The sequence below is a fragment of the Rhipicephalus microplus genome, chromosome 8 (genome assembly GCF_043290135.1).
Source record: "Rhipicephalus microplus isolate Deutch F79 chromosome 8, USDA_Rmic, whole genome shotgun sequence".
NCBI classification, from domain to species: Eukaryota; Metazoa; Arthropoda; class Arachnida; order Ixodida; family Ixodidae; genus Rhipicephalus; species Rhipicephalus microplus.
The window spans coordinates 77,341,371-77,359,338 of record NC_134707.1 but is presented as its reverse complement, the minus strand read 5'-3'; the positions used below and the strand labels follow the sequence as shown (position 1 = coordinate 77,359,338).

Here is a 17,968-nt window from a genome sequence, read left to right as displayed (position 1 = left end):
TCCAGCGCAAGTTGACACAGCGCGCTCAGGAATGTCCCCGTGCGTTGGAAGAAGTGCTTTTCGAGTTATACTTCTCCATTAGCCGGCGAAAGGTAAGCGGCTACGTTTTGCTCATTAGAAGCAGTCACAGTAAGGTGATAAATTGTACAACTTGGCGATGTTCAAGGCTTTCTCACGGTAGAAGCTGCAAAAAAACACAAAAAACATGCCCAAATGGATATCCTGCTGGACGCTGCATGCACTGCATTCCATCGACTTTGACTCTCAACCGATTATTTGCTCTGTTATTTTGTGCTTGTATACTTCGCCTACGCAACCTCCATGTTTACAAGGCGTGATATACAAAGGCTTCGAGGCTGGGCACAGCTTGTGTTACTATAGGTTTAACCGTGGTTTCAGAAATCTGTGATGCTACCCGGAAGCGCGCACTACACCCAAATTATACAGGCCATGGGTTGCCCATGATTCAGCGTACGTAAAAATAGGTGACCCGCCATCGCACACCGACAGGCATTCGGCAGTTCGCGATGTTCCCAGCCCCGACCATGATTTCGTTCGTTCGAGCCACAGCTGAGAGAAGACGTTCGCGACGCGTGAACGCGCTATACGGAAGTGGCTCTTTTTTTGTATTTCGTGGGCTTTCTTTTGCAGCTTGGAAAAATAGCATACGTGAGACTGCCTTTATGACGAATCATGTAATGTGGGTTTCTGAGCACGCTCTGAAACTTCGCAAATCACATTTGTCGCTATAGTCAGTATTTAGAAAATAAATGAACTAATTGTAACTAAGAAATTGGAAAATTCTGCTGTGCGCAAGGTGGCTGTCCGCAATGTTCAGCCGATTCGCAAGAATGGAAACACAAAAAAACCCTTGCCTTACACAAGCAATAATTACATAATGTAGGTAAATGAGCCGACTAGTTCGAGTAGAAAGTTCGTTCTCCTTAACACTGCTGTTGACACACTGTCCTGTTGAGTGAATGTAAACTCGGCAGCATCGGAGTGTAATTTCAAACGCTGCACCAGCCAAAAAAAGCCACCTATTATAAACGTGGTTCTTTGTGCACTTGGAAAAACAAAACGCCTAAACATGATTCTAAATTTTCGGTAATGTACCGTCGATCAGCTGCACTATCAGCTGGCTTAGCATTGCGATGCTAGTTACAGAGTTACAGCACAAATAGAATACAAAGCGTTGAACTGGGGATCATTAACATAAGTGTTCTCGATATATTCGACGAATTATGAACCTGCAAATGGGGTGCTTTGAGCGAGGAAATGTTTCATGTGAACTCAATCTGAAGCGTGTTCAGTAGACGCTGTCAACGCAGACGTCTTTTGGCTAAAACGCTTACGGTATTGAATTACCCGCCGCTGAGATCTAGTGGTCTTTGTACTTGATTGCTGACGCAAAGAATCCGGTACAACATTTCAGTGGAGGTGGTGTGCTCCAGGCCTGTGTTCCTAATTTTAAGACAGTGATTTGGGTGCATGTCACAGGGGTCCTGCGAACATTCTCGAAGCTTGAAGTAGCCATGAAACGGATTGAATAAGTGAGCTCATTGTCTGACGAATTCAGTGGAGTTTGAATATTGGCGGCACGCTGGAATGGCATTCTCTCTTCTGTAGTCCCGACGAAAGCACTGGAAGCTGAGCAGGGAGGGACGGCACGGGGAAAGAAAAACGCCACACGTACCTCGTGACCCTTTTGAGCCCCTTTTCTTTTTTTTTTCGAGTGCATGGCTTTTTCCGGCAATCATGTGTGCATTCGTGAACAAGGCGTGGTCTCCCGCAGCGTGAGCCGTAACGACCGAGCGCGCCATGTTGAAATCCGCTAATGGCTGACACAATGACTGACGTGTGATGTTGAGCTTGTTCCGTCATTTCTCGCGAAAAGAGAAAGCAATTTTTAGCCGACTTTGAGATTTTATTGTGAATTTCAGGCCACGTGCTGGGCTATATTTGGCTCACCTGACTCGGTTGTTTCCCGCTGAGCGGTTGTCACGCGCGATCGCCGACACCAGCGTAGCTCTCACTGATTCTTTTTCATTCCTCCTTATCCTATTCCCTTGTGAGGCATACTGCCGAGGTGCCGCACTTAACTGCAGACAGTTGTGGGGCTCGCTTTTCTATTTCCTCTTGTAATAAAACCACTTTACCGCCACGTGTTTTCAAGGACCTTGACATCCGATCGGCCCCACCCTTGTGGTCTAGTGGCTAAGGTACTCGGCTGCTGACCCGCAGGTCGCGGGTTCTAATTTTCGATGAAGGCGAAATTTTCGCAGGCCCGCGTGCTCAGATTTGGGTGCACGTTAAAGAACGCCAGGTGGTCGAAATTTCCGGAGCCCTTCACTATGGCGTCTCTTATAGTCACACGGTGGTTTTGGGACGTTAAACCCCACATATTATATCGATTTCCGACCGGCAGCGTTTTCCGAGCACGCTCAAAAAGTGTTTTGGGGCCCTTCCAAAGAACCACAGGTGGTCGAAATTTCTGGAGCCCTCCGCTATAGCGTTTGCTACACCAACAAATATTATTATATGAAAGTATTGTAAATCTGAGAACCTTCAGGGGAATTTTTATTTTCTGACATTTTTTTAGTTGTTTGGGGCTTATAAATGTATAAAATAAGCAACCATTACCTTGTGAGGATGGGATAGTCTGTAAAGAAGGCTAAAAAACGGAAGGCTCTTGTGCTTTTTTCCTTCCGGTTTCCAGAAAGCCAACCGTTCACCACCTTGCGCAGGTGTTCGAGTTCAGAAGCGAACTGGATAGCCTGTACACCCGATACCTGAGTCACCGGCGGTGCCAGGACGGCTTCACTGGCTCGGTGATTGCCCAGGAGTTCCCCGACAACATGGTGAAAGTGCGCAAGGTGATTCTGACGCCCAGACGCGTGTACTTGCCTCCGCAGCTGGTCTGCAAGAGCCGGCAGCTGCAGCACTTCGACACCGAGTTCGCGCTGCGTGTTGTGGTGCGTGACGACGACTGCAAGCTCGTGTCTTTCTCGCTCGGGGTGTGCAAGGACGACTTTGTAAACGTGGTACGTGTCCTAGAAGTAATGCACACACCACGCTGCGCCTTTCCTCAGAACCTGTGAGATCTCAAGGGGGGGAATTTCGTTCATAATTCGTCGTTTGCCGAAAGCGTTGCCTCGTGATGGGCGTTCTCCTTCGAATGCGCCATTTATCATTCACTGCAGTACACCAATAATTGATAATAGCTAAGCCACCTGAATTACTTTAACTTGATGATCCGAATTGTAAGCGTAGAAAGTTCACAACCAATCGAGACTCGCGAAAAATCCCCTTTGACTAGAGCGAAACGTGAAGTAATGGTCCTCGACTTTAGCACGTCGAAGACATATTAGACATAAGCGCTTAAATACCCGTGATGAAGATGTTGTAAGGCCCTCGATAAAATAAACATTGTTTAAGTATTTTTCGTGCTGATAAAACAGAATTTCGTGGCTTATAAGAAGCAGTACCAGGAGCATTACTCTTCTGATTGCCCGTGGGTAATCTCCAGGTCATCAAGCCGCCCCTAACGCACGGCTTGAAGATTGGTGGGCGGCACTTCGTGTTCCTGGGATGCTCGACCAGTCAGCTGCGAAGCCACGGTGTCTGGTTCTACGCCCGAGACACGGAGGGCCGCTCTGCCGACTCGATACGCATGGGTGTCGGTGATCTGTCGGCCATCCACAGCATTCCCAAGTTCATGGCACGGCTTGGGCAGGTAGGCGGGGACGTTGCAGCCACGGGACGAAGTACTCATGACACTTTGAAACCCGCAGGCTTTCTCCCAGTCGCTGGGGTACCTTACTGTGCCAAGCCAGTTCACGAGCATTGAGCCGGACATCAAGAAAATGATAGCGACCCGCAGATCTAGAGAGACCTTGCAGCGCGAATACGTGTTTAGCGATGGCATAGGGCGCATCTCGCACGTCCTGCTGCGCAAGGTACGGCACTGGTCCGGTGTCCTATTGTGAACCGTCCATTGTACGGCACCGGATGTGCGCGGGGGTGGATGGTAAAAAGTGTCAGAAATCCTTCAATGTTTTAGCACGTAAACGCCTGTACCGCTGTGTGCCGTGAAAAGCTGGTCACCAGATTCGACAATGCGTGTGTGTCACCTGGTCATGTATAGGAATAATGCGTGACGTGCACTAAAATGTGCACACAGAAAATAGGGCTGTCTCCGGACTCTTACTGCATAGGCAGGTAGCGTCGCAACTCGAATCGACTGCGTCAGATATGGTGATACGAATTTGCCATCAGGATATTATTTGGTGTGTAAATAACCCTGTAGGTGGGGCTTGTTGACGCGAACGTGACGCTCATTGATCTGCAGGGTTCTACGTCTCAACAATATATGATATGATCATGAGAGATGCTGTATGGGAGGGTTCCGGAAATTTCGATTATCTGCTGTTCTTTAACGTACACCGACATGGCACGGTACACGGGCCTCTATCATTTCACCTTCACTGAAGTGCGACCGTCGCGGCCGGGGTAGAAACCGCTACTTTCGGGTTAGCAGCTGAGCACCCTTGCGCCTGACCCAAACGTGACGTTTCAATATTTAGTATGTTCCTACTGAAACTTTAAAGCTTTAAAGGGACACTGAAGAAAAACAAATGACTCGGTTTACATTGACAAACTGTACTTTGATGTTCCGCTATCATAAGTTCATTATTAGCGGTGAAAATAAAGTGGCAGTTTTGTTTGTGAACTTCGCGGCAAAATCTCCGAATGTGTCGCCAGAAGTCCCTAAATGTATTTTTGGTATTGTCGTGGCATTGGCTCGATAGAATCCCCTGAAACTTCACATGCGAAGTAAATGGCACCACCTAATCCCAATGTATTCCATTCATTGGAGGTTACGACCAAGTATAGACATCTTCATAATTTCCTACCTCACACAGCTGGTGTTCGTGGCGGGAATCTTCAGGTGACGTCGCCACATACATAGTTTAATAAGTTTTTTTGCCTTCTAAGTGTTGTGGGGCAGTAAAAATAGCGTTTTCGGGAGTATGAATGTGTACTTTACTGATGCACGAAAAATCATTATGCTTTTTAGTGTCTTTTTAAGAGAAGTCGCTTCTGAAAATCGCCCCGGTTTCATACCAAGACTTCGGACAGGTCAGTCACTTGGCATAATTACATGCTAACCGGAGACAAATTTTACCAATATGCTACAGCTACATGCTATATTGAACATACACATATTCGACTAAGACGTGTAATACGACGCTCGCCTGCGTCATCTCAGCTTTTTTCTTCCACAGTGAAATTTCCCACAGATCGCGCTCACCTTCCAAAACAAAGAATGACCCCCCTCTTCTTATTCCTTAATAGAAGCTAAATATTATACTTACGTTGAAAAAAAAGAAGTAAATCATTGTTCGGGCATGTCGGTATTACACGCGTGCTTTGAGCTGTTTTTTAAGCATTTTTCAAGTAGCGCTTGGCATAAATACCATTGGAACGTTCAAGTGGCTTACCACTTAACATTCAAGTTGAAGTTTATTTGCAGTTTTCACAAAACATGAAACATGCATTGTCATGGTGTCATAGCAAAAGGCGTGGTAATACACATAAGAACTAGGCTCATGGCACCACCAGCATAACAGGTGACAGCGGACAACTGCAAGAAATGAAAACACATAACACATGTTGGCCTAATCACATGTGTAAACAATAACTGACAACTCTAATAATGATGGTACCAGTTCAGTACATCATTACATCAATACACCGCATATGTAGATAGATACTCTTTCATATTTGCAGACACATTTTTTTTGACAATACAAAAAAAAGAATAAGTGATCCTGTAAAATGGTGAATACCTGTGAAGTACCATCTGCACAGCAGGTCGCCATAAATTCACGTGCTTTCACTCGACTCGCAGTTGCACCGTGCTCTTGAACTTGAGGAAGGCGAGGAACCCTGCGCCGTGCAGATTCGTTACGGCGGTTGCAAGGGCATGCTGCTTCTGGATCCGACGCTGGCCGGACGAAGGATCATCTTTCGTCAGAGCATGTGCAAGTTCTCCTCGGAGCACGAAGATCTCTACGTGCTCAAGACCAGCAAGCCGCGTGAGTTGCCCGGGCGCTGGCTTTTTCATGGCCGAGAAGTTCGGTCGAGGGCCCTCAGCCAGTTGCCAGCAGAACATCGTTGGAAGACTGTTTATTAATCGGAATGCTGTGGCGCAGTCGTAGCGTGCACATTTATCGTGTACTTCTATCAGTCTAAGGTGATACGTTTCTAGTGTTCGGCTCGGCAGTATATGCAGTGGAGTTCAGCATATCTGTTTAACGGCGATCAATAGGTGTTCGAAATCTATTCTAAAGAAAACACCTTGTAGCAGAACCGCTCCACTTGTACACCGTATGAACGCACCTAATTCGACAGTTTGCGTTGAACTTTTGAAACGATCATACTCGTTCGCTGCTATTTCTTTCAGTTTGCATGTCATGGTTCTTAAAGGAAGGAGGCTTTGCCACGGTTACCCAACTGTTTGCGGTGAGAAGCAGAAGCTGCTTGTACACTGGGCCTGTACATGTGTCAAAATGTATTGTGAGAACATGTTCAGTGCAAAATGAAGCCTAGATGTCCCGGCTGTAAAGTTCACCCGCCGCCGGTGACCGCCATACTGACATGGTGTGTCTGACATCCAGTGCTGTGCGGAACGGAGCAGCCATCTTTAAAATTCAGCTGCTATGAATGATTCAATGCGAATGCCGAGTTGAAGGAAGAAGAAAAAACTTAATGTGCAGCTGACCACTGAAGAAAACTGTCCGCCGGTATGTAGATGTTGGCAAAGCAAGCAGCGCGTGAGAGTGTCAGTCAGTGGACAGGCTGCTCAGGTCATTGCAAAAACATTGAATTAATGAGATAAGTGCTGGACCGAATGGGCTGTTGTTTTGCGAACTTGTTGGTGAACGTTTATATAGTAGACAACAGGGTAAAAGAATGGGTTGCATGGCCCGTTTACGTGTGCATAAAAGGGTTAATAAAATGCTAACCTCGCTGTCTTCGAGTAATACTTCAATGAATCCTACGAAATAATTGCCTGTAGGGGTTGAAAACGGTCGCCTTCTCCTTGCAGATTTTGTTTCAGCCTGCTGGCTTTACCAGTCAATAAACATTGAACAAATTATTAATGCGTAGACTACGCTGACGTCAGTGCCAATATATGTCGTGTCTAACATTTCTTAGGTAAAGAAGTTGCATTAATTTTTATGTGGGCTACGTTGCAATCCCCAAATGCTGCGAGTATCCTGTAACAAAACAATACGCATACTATATATAGCGATGCTAATGCGCTGGAATGACTCGCAACGTAAATAAAATGGTAGGCCTTTGCGTCACAGATACCGAGGTCGGAACGTACTCTCGCAGGTGTACTGTACCTGAACAGGCCCATGATCACCATCCTTAAACAGAGCGGCATCAGGGCGAAGGTGTTCCTCATGCTACAAAACCACATCCTCGACTCCTTCATCGACAGTATGCTCGACCCGCACGAAGCCGCTCAGGTCTTTGCTCTTTTTTGCATATGAAGTGACACACGCACACGCATATGCACGCGCGCACGCACGCACACACACACGCACACGCACGCACGCACGCACACACACGCACACACACACACACGCGCGCACGCACACACCGCGCACGCACACACACGCGCACGCACACGCACACGCACACGCACGCACGCACGCAAGATGCACACACACACGCGCACGCACACGCACACGCACACGCACATGCACGCACGCACGCAAGATACACACGTGCACAGACGCGCACACGCACACGCACATGGACGCACGCACGCAAGATGCACACGTGCACAGACGCGCACACGCACACAGACACTGCCGTTAGACCATGTCTACATATATACTAATGGCTGAAACCGACGATGGACACGATTACGAACTGTGATATATTCTCAATACTGTCTTTCTGCATTGTGTACGCCATTTAAACTGTAGTCTGCTGTTTGCACTCTGTGTATCGGTATACCCAGACTGCGTGCGCGTAATGTTGAGCAAGCAGATGTGCTAAGTAGCAATTATGGTCAGTCACTTAGCATGAACTCTGAATGAGCAAGTCAGGACTATCTGCGCAAACATACTTCACAAAGCATTCCTATTAACCTTCCGTCGCTTCATGACATTTTATGACACTTTTCCCAATAAATTATGTAGCACAAGCATGGTTACAATCGTTAGAAATTGTCTTATATAGAATAGTCACCATTTCATCATGTCTGATGCATTGAAACCTGCGCAGGTCCTATGCACGTATTCTGCAATGCTACTTCCATACAAGGAACTTGCTGGTGTTGGCGTTGACCTCACCGTGGAGCCATTCTTTCGAGCGTTAGTCCGTGCTGTCAACAGGGAGGCTCTGAGTAAGTACAATGTTCTCAGCCATATAATATGTACAGTGTTGTCTGCAATATGTCGCAGATTCTGTTCCCACCCAATGCAAGTTATTTTTTGCACAAACCTTTCTTTCTTCACATTTGCATCACAATTACTTCGAATAATATCCCCTAAACTTTCTTATGTATTACTGTTTGTCAGTTCTCATTAATATTGACTTGTATAAGTTGTTCGTTTTCGGGCGTGTGTCTTGTCGCGATATCTGCTTAACGAGCTGTCTTACCGTTCCCTCCTTCTTTCACGGCCACTTGCCACTAGTCTCCCTCGTGTATTTGACTGTGATTGTTGGCGACATTACGTTGCACGCTTTGTTCTACGTCCGGTTTTGTTCAACGTCCAAGTGTCCGTGGTGCCAGTGACGCGCTGTCCTTTTCGCAGAGGAACTGAAGACGAAGGCTCGCATCTTGGTTCCGCCTGCCTTCGGTCGCACCATGTTCGGCGTGCTGGACGAAACGGGCACACTCGAGTACGGCCAGGTGTTTGTACAGTACTCGAACGATATGCTGCGATACAAGGTCCATGATCCTGCGACGATCTTGGAAGGTATAGTGTGACCCTTCAATTTGAGTACTTTAGGTTTTCCAGTGGGTCAGAAGAGATTGGTTTGTCTTCTGCACTTTCTCTGGGAGCGTCTTACACCGTATTCTTTCATATCTGCTCATGCTTGTAATCGAGAGGGTCACGGGAGGAGGTGTTTCGCATTCCCAGGCAAATAATTGAGGCAAACGGATGCTTTATGGATTGTAAAGGTCATCTTCCTCTTTTATTTCTTATTCTCCAAAGCCTGAACGCACGTACTTCGCCAGATCACCCTAAATAATGACGTACAGAAGCCTTCTTTGATCATGCCGTAATACGAGTACGCATTCGCAGGAGCTTCTTAGAGGAGAACATGCGTTTGTATTTGCGTTTGTTGAACGTATGTATGCAGACCGCTCACGTGTCGAGTGATACAAGAAATTATGACTTATCTGTCTGGTGTAAATGTTGAATATTTCTTAATGAAAGTGACATAAAAATGTTTATTCCATGGTTTCTTATCACGGACTACAATATAATAATTATGCATGGCGTAGTTGACTGCCCCTGATAACTTCGAATGCTTAGGGGTTTTCAACGTGCACTCACATTGCGTAGCATTCAGACTTCAGGCATAAGGCCTCTATAGAACTCTATAGGTTTTTATAGAGATGCCGGGATGGACGCCGATTTGTTGCAGTTCAGCAGCTTGGTACCGTTACAGCTTTCCCATCAGGGCGGATCTATTGAAGATCTTTTAGTGCGTTAGAAACCAAGACATGATGGGTTGCATGATTACTTTTTGTGGGAATTCGGCATGCGTTTGTATGTCTGTTTTTGTGCGTTTTATGACATTTTTTTGCGTAAATAATGGCTGCCCACTGGCCAAGCATTAGGATTTAGCCAGCAAGTTTGATGCCAGTATCGCGGTGCCGCGGCTGTAGCTCTTCAACAGCTTCCACCCTATAATAGTTAAAAACATAAAAAACGAAACGTGCATGCACATTGCCTTAAATTACCGTTTGGGTCAGTGCCTTGGGTCTTCCAACTCGATGAGCTTTGCGTTGCCTCTCAAAAACACTATACCTTCCCAATGCAGAGACGGCATAAAACATGATTCTTTCGCACCACAAAAAAGAACGATTCCTTTGATAAGAATCGTTCTGAAGACGTGCAGAAAATGTGTGAATTGTGTTGAATTCACACTAGGGTTAGGCGAAATAGGTAAAAAAAAGGGGGGGGTGACTGTGATAAGGTAGGTCTTCAACGGAGTTTATCGCACAGAAACAGTGTTTTTTGTGTTTGTGTGCAGCGAATATACGGACCCTCTGAAAAGAAATATGCATGCCGCCATTTTATAGCTATTAGCAGTGCACGTGCATCGAGAAAAATATTGTGGTTCTTTCTGGCACAGCTTGATAGTAGTGATTTGATTAATATGTGGGGTTTAACGTCCCAAATTAACCATATGATTATTAGAGACGCCGTAGTGGAGGGCTCCGGAAATTTTGACCACCTGCGGCTCTTTAACGTGCACCCAAATCTGAGCAAATGGGCCCAAAACATTTCAGCTTCCATCGGAAGTGCAGCCGCCGCAGCCGGGATTCGATCTCGCGACCTGCGGGTCAGCGGCCGAGTACCTTAGCCACTAGCCCATCGCGGCGGGGCTTGATAGAAGCAGTGCTTCAAAAGGACTGATGTACTTTTCTGAAACAAAAAACCTCATGAACAAGGTGGCGTTTTTGATCATTATTTTGCTGAAGCGCCATATAAATGCTTCGAAGTTCATTAGTCCAACTAGCTTGGCAACCTTCTTTGACGATGAAGTTGGGGTTATCAGTAATGCATATTTTTTCACGCGAAAATTCACAAAAAGGTCACAGGTTCGGTTCCTGTTCACGGCAAGTCATTTTTTCACCCACTTTTTTTTCTTCACACTTGCATCAGAATTTGACTCCCCCTATACTTTCCGTGGCATTGTCTGTTAGACCTCATTAGTGTTGTGTGAAACACGGAAAAACAAGCCCTCAACTATACACTTTTTACTACATTCACGAGGGTCTTGTACTGGCAGACTGGATGCCTTCAGATTGTATACGAGGGACTATTGATCAGCTACCGGCTCGTAGTAAGTTCACGCGCTACGTGACGCCAAACAGGCTCATAAAGTGTGTGCCTCATTTGCCGGTATGCCTCCAGGTGGCGCTGACTGTCACTCCCACGTTCAATTCTCTCTCTCTCTCTCTCTCTCACACACACACACACACACACACACACACACACACACACACACACACACACACACACACACACACACACACACACACACACACACACACACATATATATATATATATATATATATATATATATATATATATATATATACACAGTTTCGACCGGTAAAATCTCGACCGGTAAGTCTCTTCTCTTCCTAATTACGTTTGGCCCATTGGAAAAACCTTTTTATGGAGTAGCTTTTACAAAGGCGTACTCCTTTCGCATAGCAATGGCGGATAGCTCCCGATGTGATTGTGCGACACTGACGAGACAATAGAACATCTACTGTGTTTATGTGAACGTTTTGCGAGCAAACGAAACTTGCTACGCGAAACGTTAAAGACACTAGACAGTAGACCTTTTCCCGAAGAGAAGATCCTTGGGTTATGGCTCTACGCGTCGCAGGCCAGCAAAGCGACGTGGGCATTGCTAAGTTTTCTAAAGACAACTGGACTACGCGACCACTTATAAGCGTGCAATGAACAAGGTCACATCTACACACACGTTTCCCTTCACTTCTCTCTCTCTTCTCCTTTAATCCCCTCACCCCTTCCCCAGTGAAGGGTGGCAAACGGGACGTGCGTCTGGTTGACCTCCCTTCCTTTCCTTTCTACCCTTCCTTTTTTTCCTCTCCTTTCTCTCTCTTTATATATATATTTATTTATTTATAAAGCTTATAGGCAAAAGAAAAACATCTGTTGGCGCACAAGGTTATAAGTATGAAAGCAGATGCGCTTATGTTTCATAAATATTTCTTCATTTTCGTGATGCTAAGGTAAATCTGTTATTGACGTTGCATAAGGTCAGCGCAGATTTTTTTGTGATTCGTGTGTTCGTTGACGATGTGATCGCGGCTCAAAGCTTCCACGTCTTGAGCCGAAAGGCCATTCGAATTCATTCCTTATTACGTACCGTTCCCACAAGCTCCACCAAGTGGAGGTAACGATGATTGTTTTGCCGAAAGATTGGCTGGCATTGGAAAATGAAATGCGGAGTAGGCAGTAAGTTTGATGCCAGTATCGGGGGAAGCAGCTGAAGCTTTTCAACAGCTTCCACCTTGTTAGAGTTATACGAGAGCGCGCAGACATTGGTTGAAGTGAGTACGATGAGACTGAGTGCTGCAGCTGCTATAGATACGGTCATATCATCTTTGCTGTTCTAAAGGCACGGTTGCTGCCTAAATTTGAGACGACATTGCTGAGCGCCGGATCAGTTGGCTCGCTCATGCCTCAATTATACCCCAAGTAAGGTCGAAAATAGAGCACGTCTCCCACAACCTCGGAAGCCATGGTCACCGACCTCACGAGTGCGGCACGATTGTGGATAAAGACCACGCCTTTCCGAAAGTCCGTGGCCATTTCAGTTGTCCGCGAACGTCGGTTTCACTCACTTGCGTCGTACATTTGTGGTCCTTCGTGTATTGTCTTATTTAACCGAGTAAAGTTTACAGATACCCTTTCGATATGATATTGAATAAAATAGATGTTCTTGGAACCAAAGAAGCATCCTCTCAACATGATATTGAATATCATAGATCTTCTTAGGACCTGAGAAGCATTCGCGGTTCCAAATTAGCAGGGAACGAAATAACTAGCTTTACAAGACAAATAAAAACATTGTCGAAAAATTGCATTTTGTCCCCCCCCCCCCCCCGTGAAAGACACGTTACTAACGGGTCTCTGGCTGTCTTGCGGCAACTCGGTGCCTAGCTTCGTGCACAGACACGAGTAAGTGCGTTGTGCTTTCCACTAGCGCATCTCTTGCTGGTCGAATGAGGACGCATCAGGGACACTCGCGTACTAATGTGGCTGTTGTGGTGAAGTGCTAGGCATAATGCGACACGAAAGAAGGCGAGACATGCCAACTAGCCCTCCTTATCACTCTTTTGGAGCAGTTGGTACCGTGTCAACAATGCTGTCGTGCATTTAAGCTGCCCTGCGGAAGCAACTAGGTCTGAAATACTAATGCGCCGTGAATGAAAATGCATACGTGTTTTAAACTGCATCGTTACGACACTGTGAGAGCTAGAAGCGCACACCAATCTCGCGTTCGTGCCGCTAATGCAGATATCTGTGGCGCAGTGACAATCCTGATTCTGTTTCCGTAGACGGAGAAGCCTGTCGTTCGATTCCGCGATGGGTTATATGTGGTGCTTTACGAGCCAAAGCCACGAAATGTTTGAGGCTCGCCGTGGTGGAGGCTTCCCGAAATTTGAACGATCTGTTATTCTTTTCTCTGACATCGCACAATACACGCGTATTTGGCACGCAGCACCTGCCGAAATGTTATCGCCCCGGGCAGGATCCAATCTGCAATTGCCTTAGTGGCAGCAACCGAGCCCAGCAACCACTTTACCAACGGAATGGAACAGGATTCAATAATCGAATACTTATTCCACGTTCTTTCCAAAGTCATTCTTTGCCATCTTTTGGAACGCTATATTACTATCACAACGGTCACTGGCGATATGCTTGCAGGTGACGTCCTTGTGACGAAGAATTCGTGTATGCATCCCGGTGACATCCGCAAGCTGACCGCTGTGAACGTGCCCCAGCTGCACCACGTGCGTGATTGCATTGTCTTTCCGGCCAAGGGAGACAGACCGCATCCAGATGAGATGGCGGGTAAGCACGCCTTGCTTTTCCATATGCACGCTTCCCTGCATCGCGCTTTCGCCCAGGTATTGTCGAGTACAACAAACGACCAGCTCCAGCCAGCTTACTGTCTGGCAGTGTTTTGTAAAGGTGGGGTCACCAGTCATCTGGCTCACAGTGTCAGCCTGAAGACACAATATGCGCACCCATGGGTCCTTTGAAGAGGAAATGCCACCGACTCCTAAAGCTGTATCGAACTGTAGTGGTGGCAGCTGTCGAAACGCAAGCTGCATGTGGCAATACATATTTACACAGTGAAAGCCTTGCTTCTCTCAAATTACCGGTGTGAGTCTGCGCTCTCACATAATCGTCATACGTACACAGGGCGTTACGTATAGACTTTTGAGGACGTTAAGTTGCATTTTCTTAATGCGAATGTCCGAAGACGAGCGTAATGTGGTTGTAGATTGTAGAGGTCAAATTGCGGAGGAAGTCGGGATGATGAACAATACTTGTTAGGATATTGGCTTCCGGTCTACAGGTACTCGCAACGAGTGCGGGTTTGCTAACGCATTTTAGTCACCAAAAATATCGATTTTCTCCGCTTGTTATTGAGGCTTGGTGTCGCATCCGTTAGGAAACCCTCTATTTTACGAGTACGAATAAATACCCGTTTCTGCGCATGGTTTGTTGAATGGCTTTCTGTGAGCCGCGTTTGGATACTGAGTAGCTGTCTGTTCGAGGCATGTCCCCCTAGGATTCAATGGCGATACTGTTTCTTCGTTAAAAACATTAATATTTATTTTTCACTTGACCATCGTGCGCAAAGCAGGTACATTAGTCGGCAGGGGAAAAAACAAACTTTTGTTGTAAGTAGCGCCTGTGTGTGTATGCCTATTCCTATGGTCCGTGTCTTTTGTGCGCTCAACCCGTCCAAGTATGACCAAACCACAAGCCCGGATCCATACCCTCGATTGGGTTGCGCCCGACGCTAGAAGGAATGACATTACGTTCTCGCTACATCTGTCGAAAAAAGAAAGTTGATATTTAACGTAGTGAGCCCGGGTAGGTAAACAGCTTTTGAGATAGTTTACGCGGGTGAGGCAGTATGCAAATATGATTTGATTACCTGATGGGTGAAGGAAGATACAGCCGGGGTGTGTCTTCCTGGATGCTATGTTCTGAAACGGTCCAAGAGAGTGATAATACTGATTCTCCGAAATGGCGTACACGTAGTTTTGTGACGCCTAAAAAAAGCCTCAGTAACCGGTGGGTTTACATTTGTCCGTATTGTAGCACATGGTCAATGAACAAAGAACGTGCATTCGTAAACTTATAATACCCTTCCAATGCATGGGTATCAGCTCTGAAAGTTTCACCAGTTTCGACTGAATGGCGCAATAAAGAAGCATCTTTCTTGGAAACCTTTAAAATATGAACTCCTTATCAGGGCAGAAGGGCATCTTCGTAATCATTGGTGTGCAAAAAATATTTGTAAAACGTTTTAGTATCTATCAGTAACGCAACACATCATGTCGGTGAACATTCACAGGAAATTAGGCAGCCACTGCCAATGATATGGTCGCCATTGAAGGCCATGTTGTGCGTTAGCTGCTTCTGTATACTTCTGCATTAATTGCATGGGGCAGATTACCTCAGGTGGTTTCAATTTAACAGGAACGTGTTTTATGCCGCGGTCTACCGTGCCTGCACTGACGTACATATGTCAGGGAAGTGACGTTGAAAAATATACCAAGAGACTGCAAATAAAAAAAAAACAGTAGGCAAGTAACACCCACACGGAATCGAACTAGCAACCTCTCGTTCCTCAGAGCGTGACACGAACCACACGCAGAGAGTCTACATTGCCTGAGATGCAAGCCATTAATGTACACCATATACTGTTTGGCTATAGTGTCTAAAATATACTGGCACGATAATTTCACAGTCCTCAGAACTTCCAAAATTAAATGCGTTTTTGATATCAGTGGCAGGATGGCTTGACAGCCTCGCGTTGGGCGCACTCTGTTGTCGCATCCACGAAGCGCCGTCTCTCCAACGCGCACGCTTATCAGACTCGTAATTCAGGAGAGGACGAAAATCACTTCGCACGCTGCCACGGCCGCGTTTACAAAAGGAGCGCGCTGCTGACCAATGACGCAGAAAGAATTGTGGCAGTTATTTGCGCCTGCTTTGTGTGCGCTTGTGTCGTGCGTCCTTCTGTTTGTACACCGTGGCTTAAGTGTCGAGATGTTAGAGAAGTTAGTCCGCGCTCCTCCTGTGTGTGCTAATTTCGTGCGCGCTTTCTGCTCGAGGTGTGCGCTGCAAGTTTCGAGTTGGTTGCCGTTCCTAACGGGAATTTATATATATATATATATATTGTAAGAATACTGTTAGACGCTACGCCGGGGTGATGCAACCGTTTATTGGGCCGAACAGCAGCGAAACAGCAGCCAGCGGTTTCAGCAGCAGCTGCAGCAGCACGAGCCTCTGCCACAACAAACGTCTTCTTCGTCGTTTCTAGCAAGCTTGTATTTTTGTCACTACATTGACTTCTCGGTCTGGTGCAAAAGGAGCCATTCTGGCGACCTATGGCACTGACACGACTGGTGGGTCGTAGTGAAGTTTTAGACGGTCGACGTGCACAGTTTCACGCCCGCCGCGCCGTTGATCTGTAGGTGGCTGAATAGGTTCAACCGTTTAGTTGACTGGTGATGTGTGGCGCAAGATCCTGTATGGGCCGTCATACTTGGGTGTGAACTTTGAGCAAAGGCCTGGGGCAGACGATGGCACGCGGAGCTACACGATTGTTCCAGGCGCGTATGACGATGGAGATGAGCGTTGGTCATGGGAGTCCTTCTGGCGAGCCTGATCGTGCGTAGTAGGCACACGTGCGAGCTGCCGATATTCTTCGGCATATGTGGCAGCTTCGGCCAAAGTCGTCGATTCTGAAGGGTCTTGGTGGTACAGAAGGATAGTGTTCAAAAAAGATAAAGGTTCCCGACCATAAAGAAGAAAGAACGGGGTGAATCCAGTTGTAGATTGAATTGCGCTGTTGTAAGCGTACGTAACGAATAGCAGTACGCGGTCCAGTTCGTATGGTCATCGGAAACATACATAGAGAGCATGTCACCCAGCGTGCGATTAAATCGCTTGGTCATCCCGTTGGTTTGGGGGTGATATGCGGTGGTTGTTCGATGCAAGATGTTGCATTCGCGTAGGAGGGCTTCTACAGCTTCCGACAAGAAAGAACGCCCACGGTCACTAGGAAGCTCACTGGGCGCACCATCCTGGTGGACGAGGTTTTGAAGAATGAACAAGCCGCCTTTACGCACAGTGGCCTCGGGAAGCGCCGAAGTTTCGGCGTAACGCGTAAGGTGGTCCACGGCTACGATGACCGAGTGGTTTCTATTTGGTGTGTATGGTAGGGGACCGTACAAGTCGATTCCGATGCGGCCGAAAGGCCGAGAAGGACACGGCAGTGGCTGGAGTGGTCCTGTGGCTGTGCGAGGGGAGCTCTTCTAGCGTTGGCACAAGGTACATGAACGGACGTACTGCCTAACAAAGCGGTACATTCCGCACCAGTAATATCAAATTCGTATAGGTGAGCATACGTCTTCACTACAGCTGCGTGGGCGCATTGTGGATCCGCGTGGAAGGAGGCACAGACGTCAGAACGTAAGTGGCGAGGTATCACCAGCAACCATTTGCGGCCATCAGATAGGTAGTTTTGCCGGTACAGAAGACCGTCACGGATGGTGAAATGGCGAGCAGTTCGTCGAAGTAAACGGTTGTCGGTACTTGCAGACGTCTGAGACAGGTACTCTAAGAAATATGCTATCCATGGATACGGGTGTTGCTCAGAGGACATGTTGACATGTTCAAGTGAAGAACACTTGTAGCGGGAAACAGACGCTGTAACATAATCGTGGGGAAGTGGTGAGCGAGAAAGAGCGTCGGCGTCCGAATGCTTGCGGCCTGACCGATAAATTACACGAATGTCATAATCTTGGAGACGTAGAGCCCAGTGAGCTAGGCGACCAGATGGGTCTTTTAATGAAGACAACTAACACAATGCGTGGTGATCAGTGACGACGTCAAATGGGCGGC

General features: G+C 46.9%; 1 protein-coding gene across 1 annotated transcript in view; it reads left to right on the top strand.

The window, feature by feature from the left end:
* Positions 1-1,758: 1,758 nt before the first annotated feature.
* The window catches only part of LOC142768288 (uncharacterized), a 34,965-nt gene continuing 18,755 nt past the window's right edge, over positions 1,759-17,968 (top strand). Inside the window, exons 1-9 of the mRNA XM_075870247.1 lie at positions 1,759-1,796; positions 2,720-3,044; positions 3,530-3,736; positions 3,795-3,959; positions 5,915-6,101; positions 7,408-7,544; positions 8,311-8,431; positions 8,844-9,008; positions 13,742-13,888. Coding sequence (XP_075726362.1) covers positions 1,759-1,796; positions 2,720-3,044; positions 3,530-3,736; positions 3,795-3,959; positions 5,915-6,101; positions 7,408-7,544; positions 8,311-8,431; positions 8,844-9,008; positions 13,742-13,888 — 1,492 coding nt within the window. The remainder of the gene's footprint in view (positions 1,797-2,719; positions 3,045-3,529; positions 3,737-3,794; positions 3,960-5,914; positions 6,102-7,407; positions 7,545-8,310; positions 8,432-8,843; positions 9,009-13,741; positions 13,889-17,968) is intronic.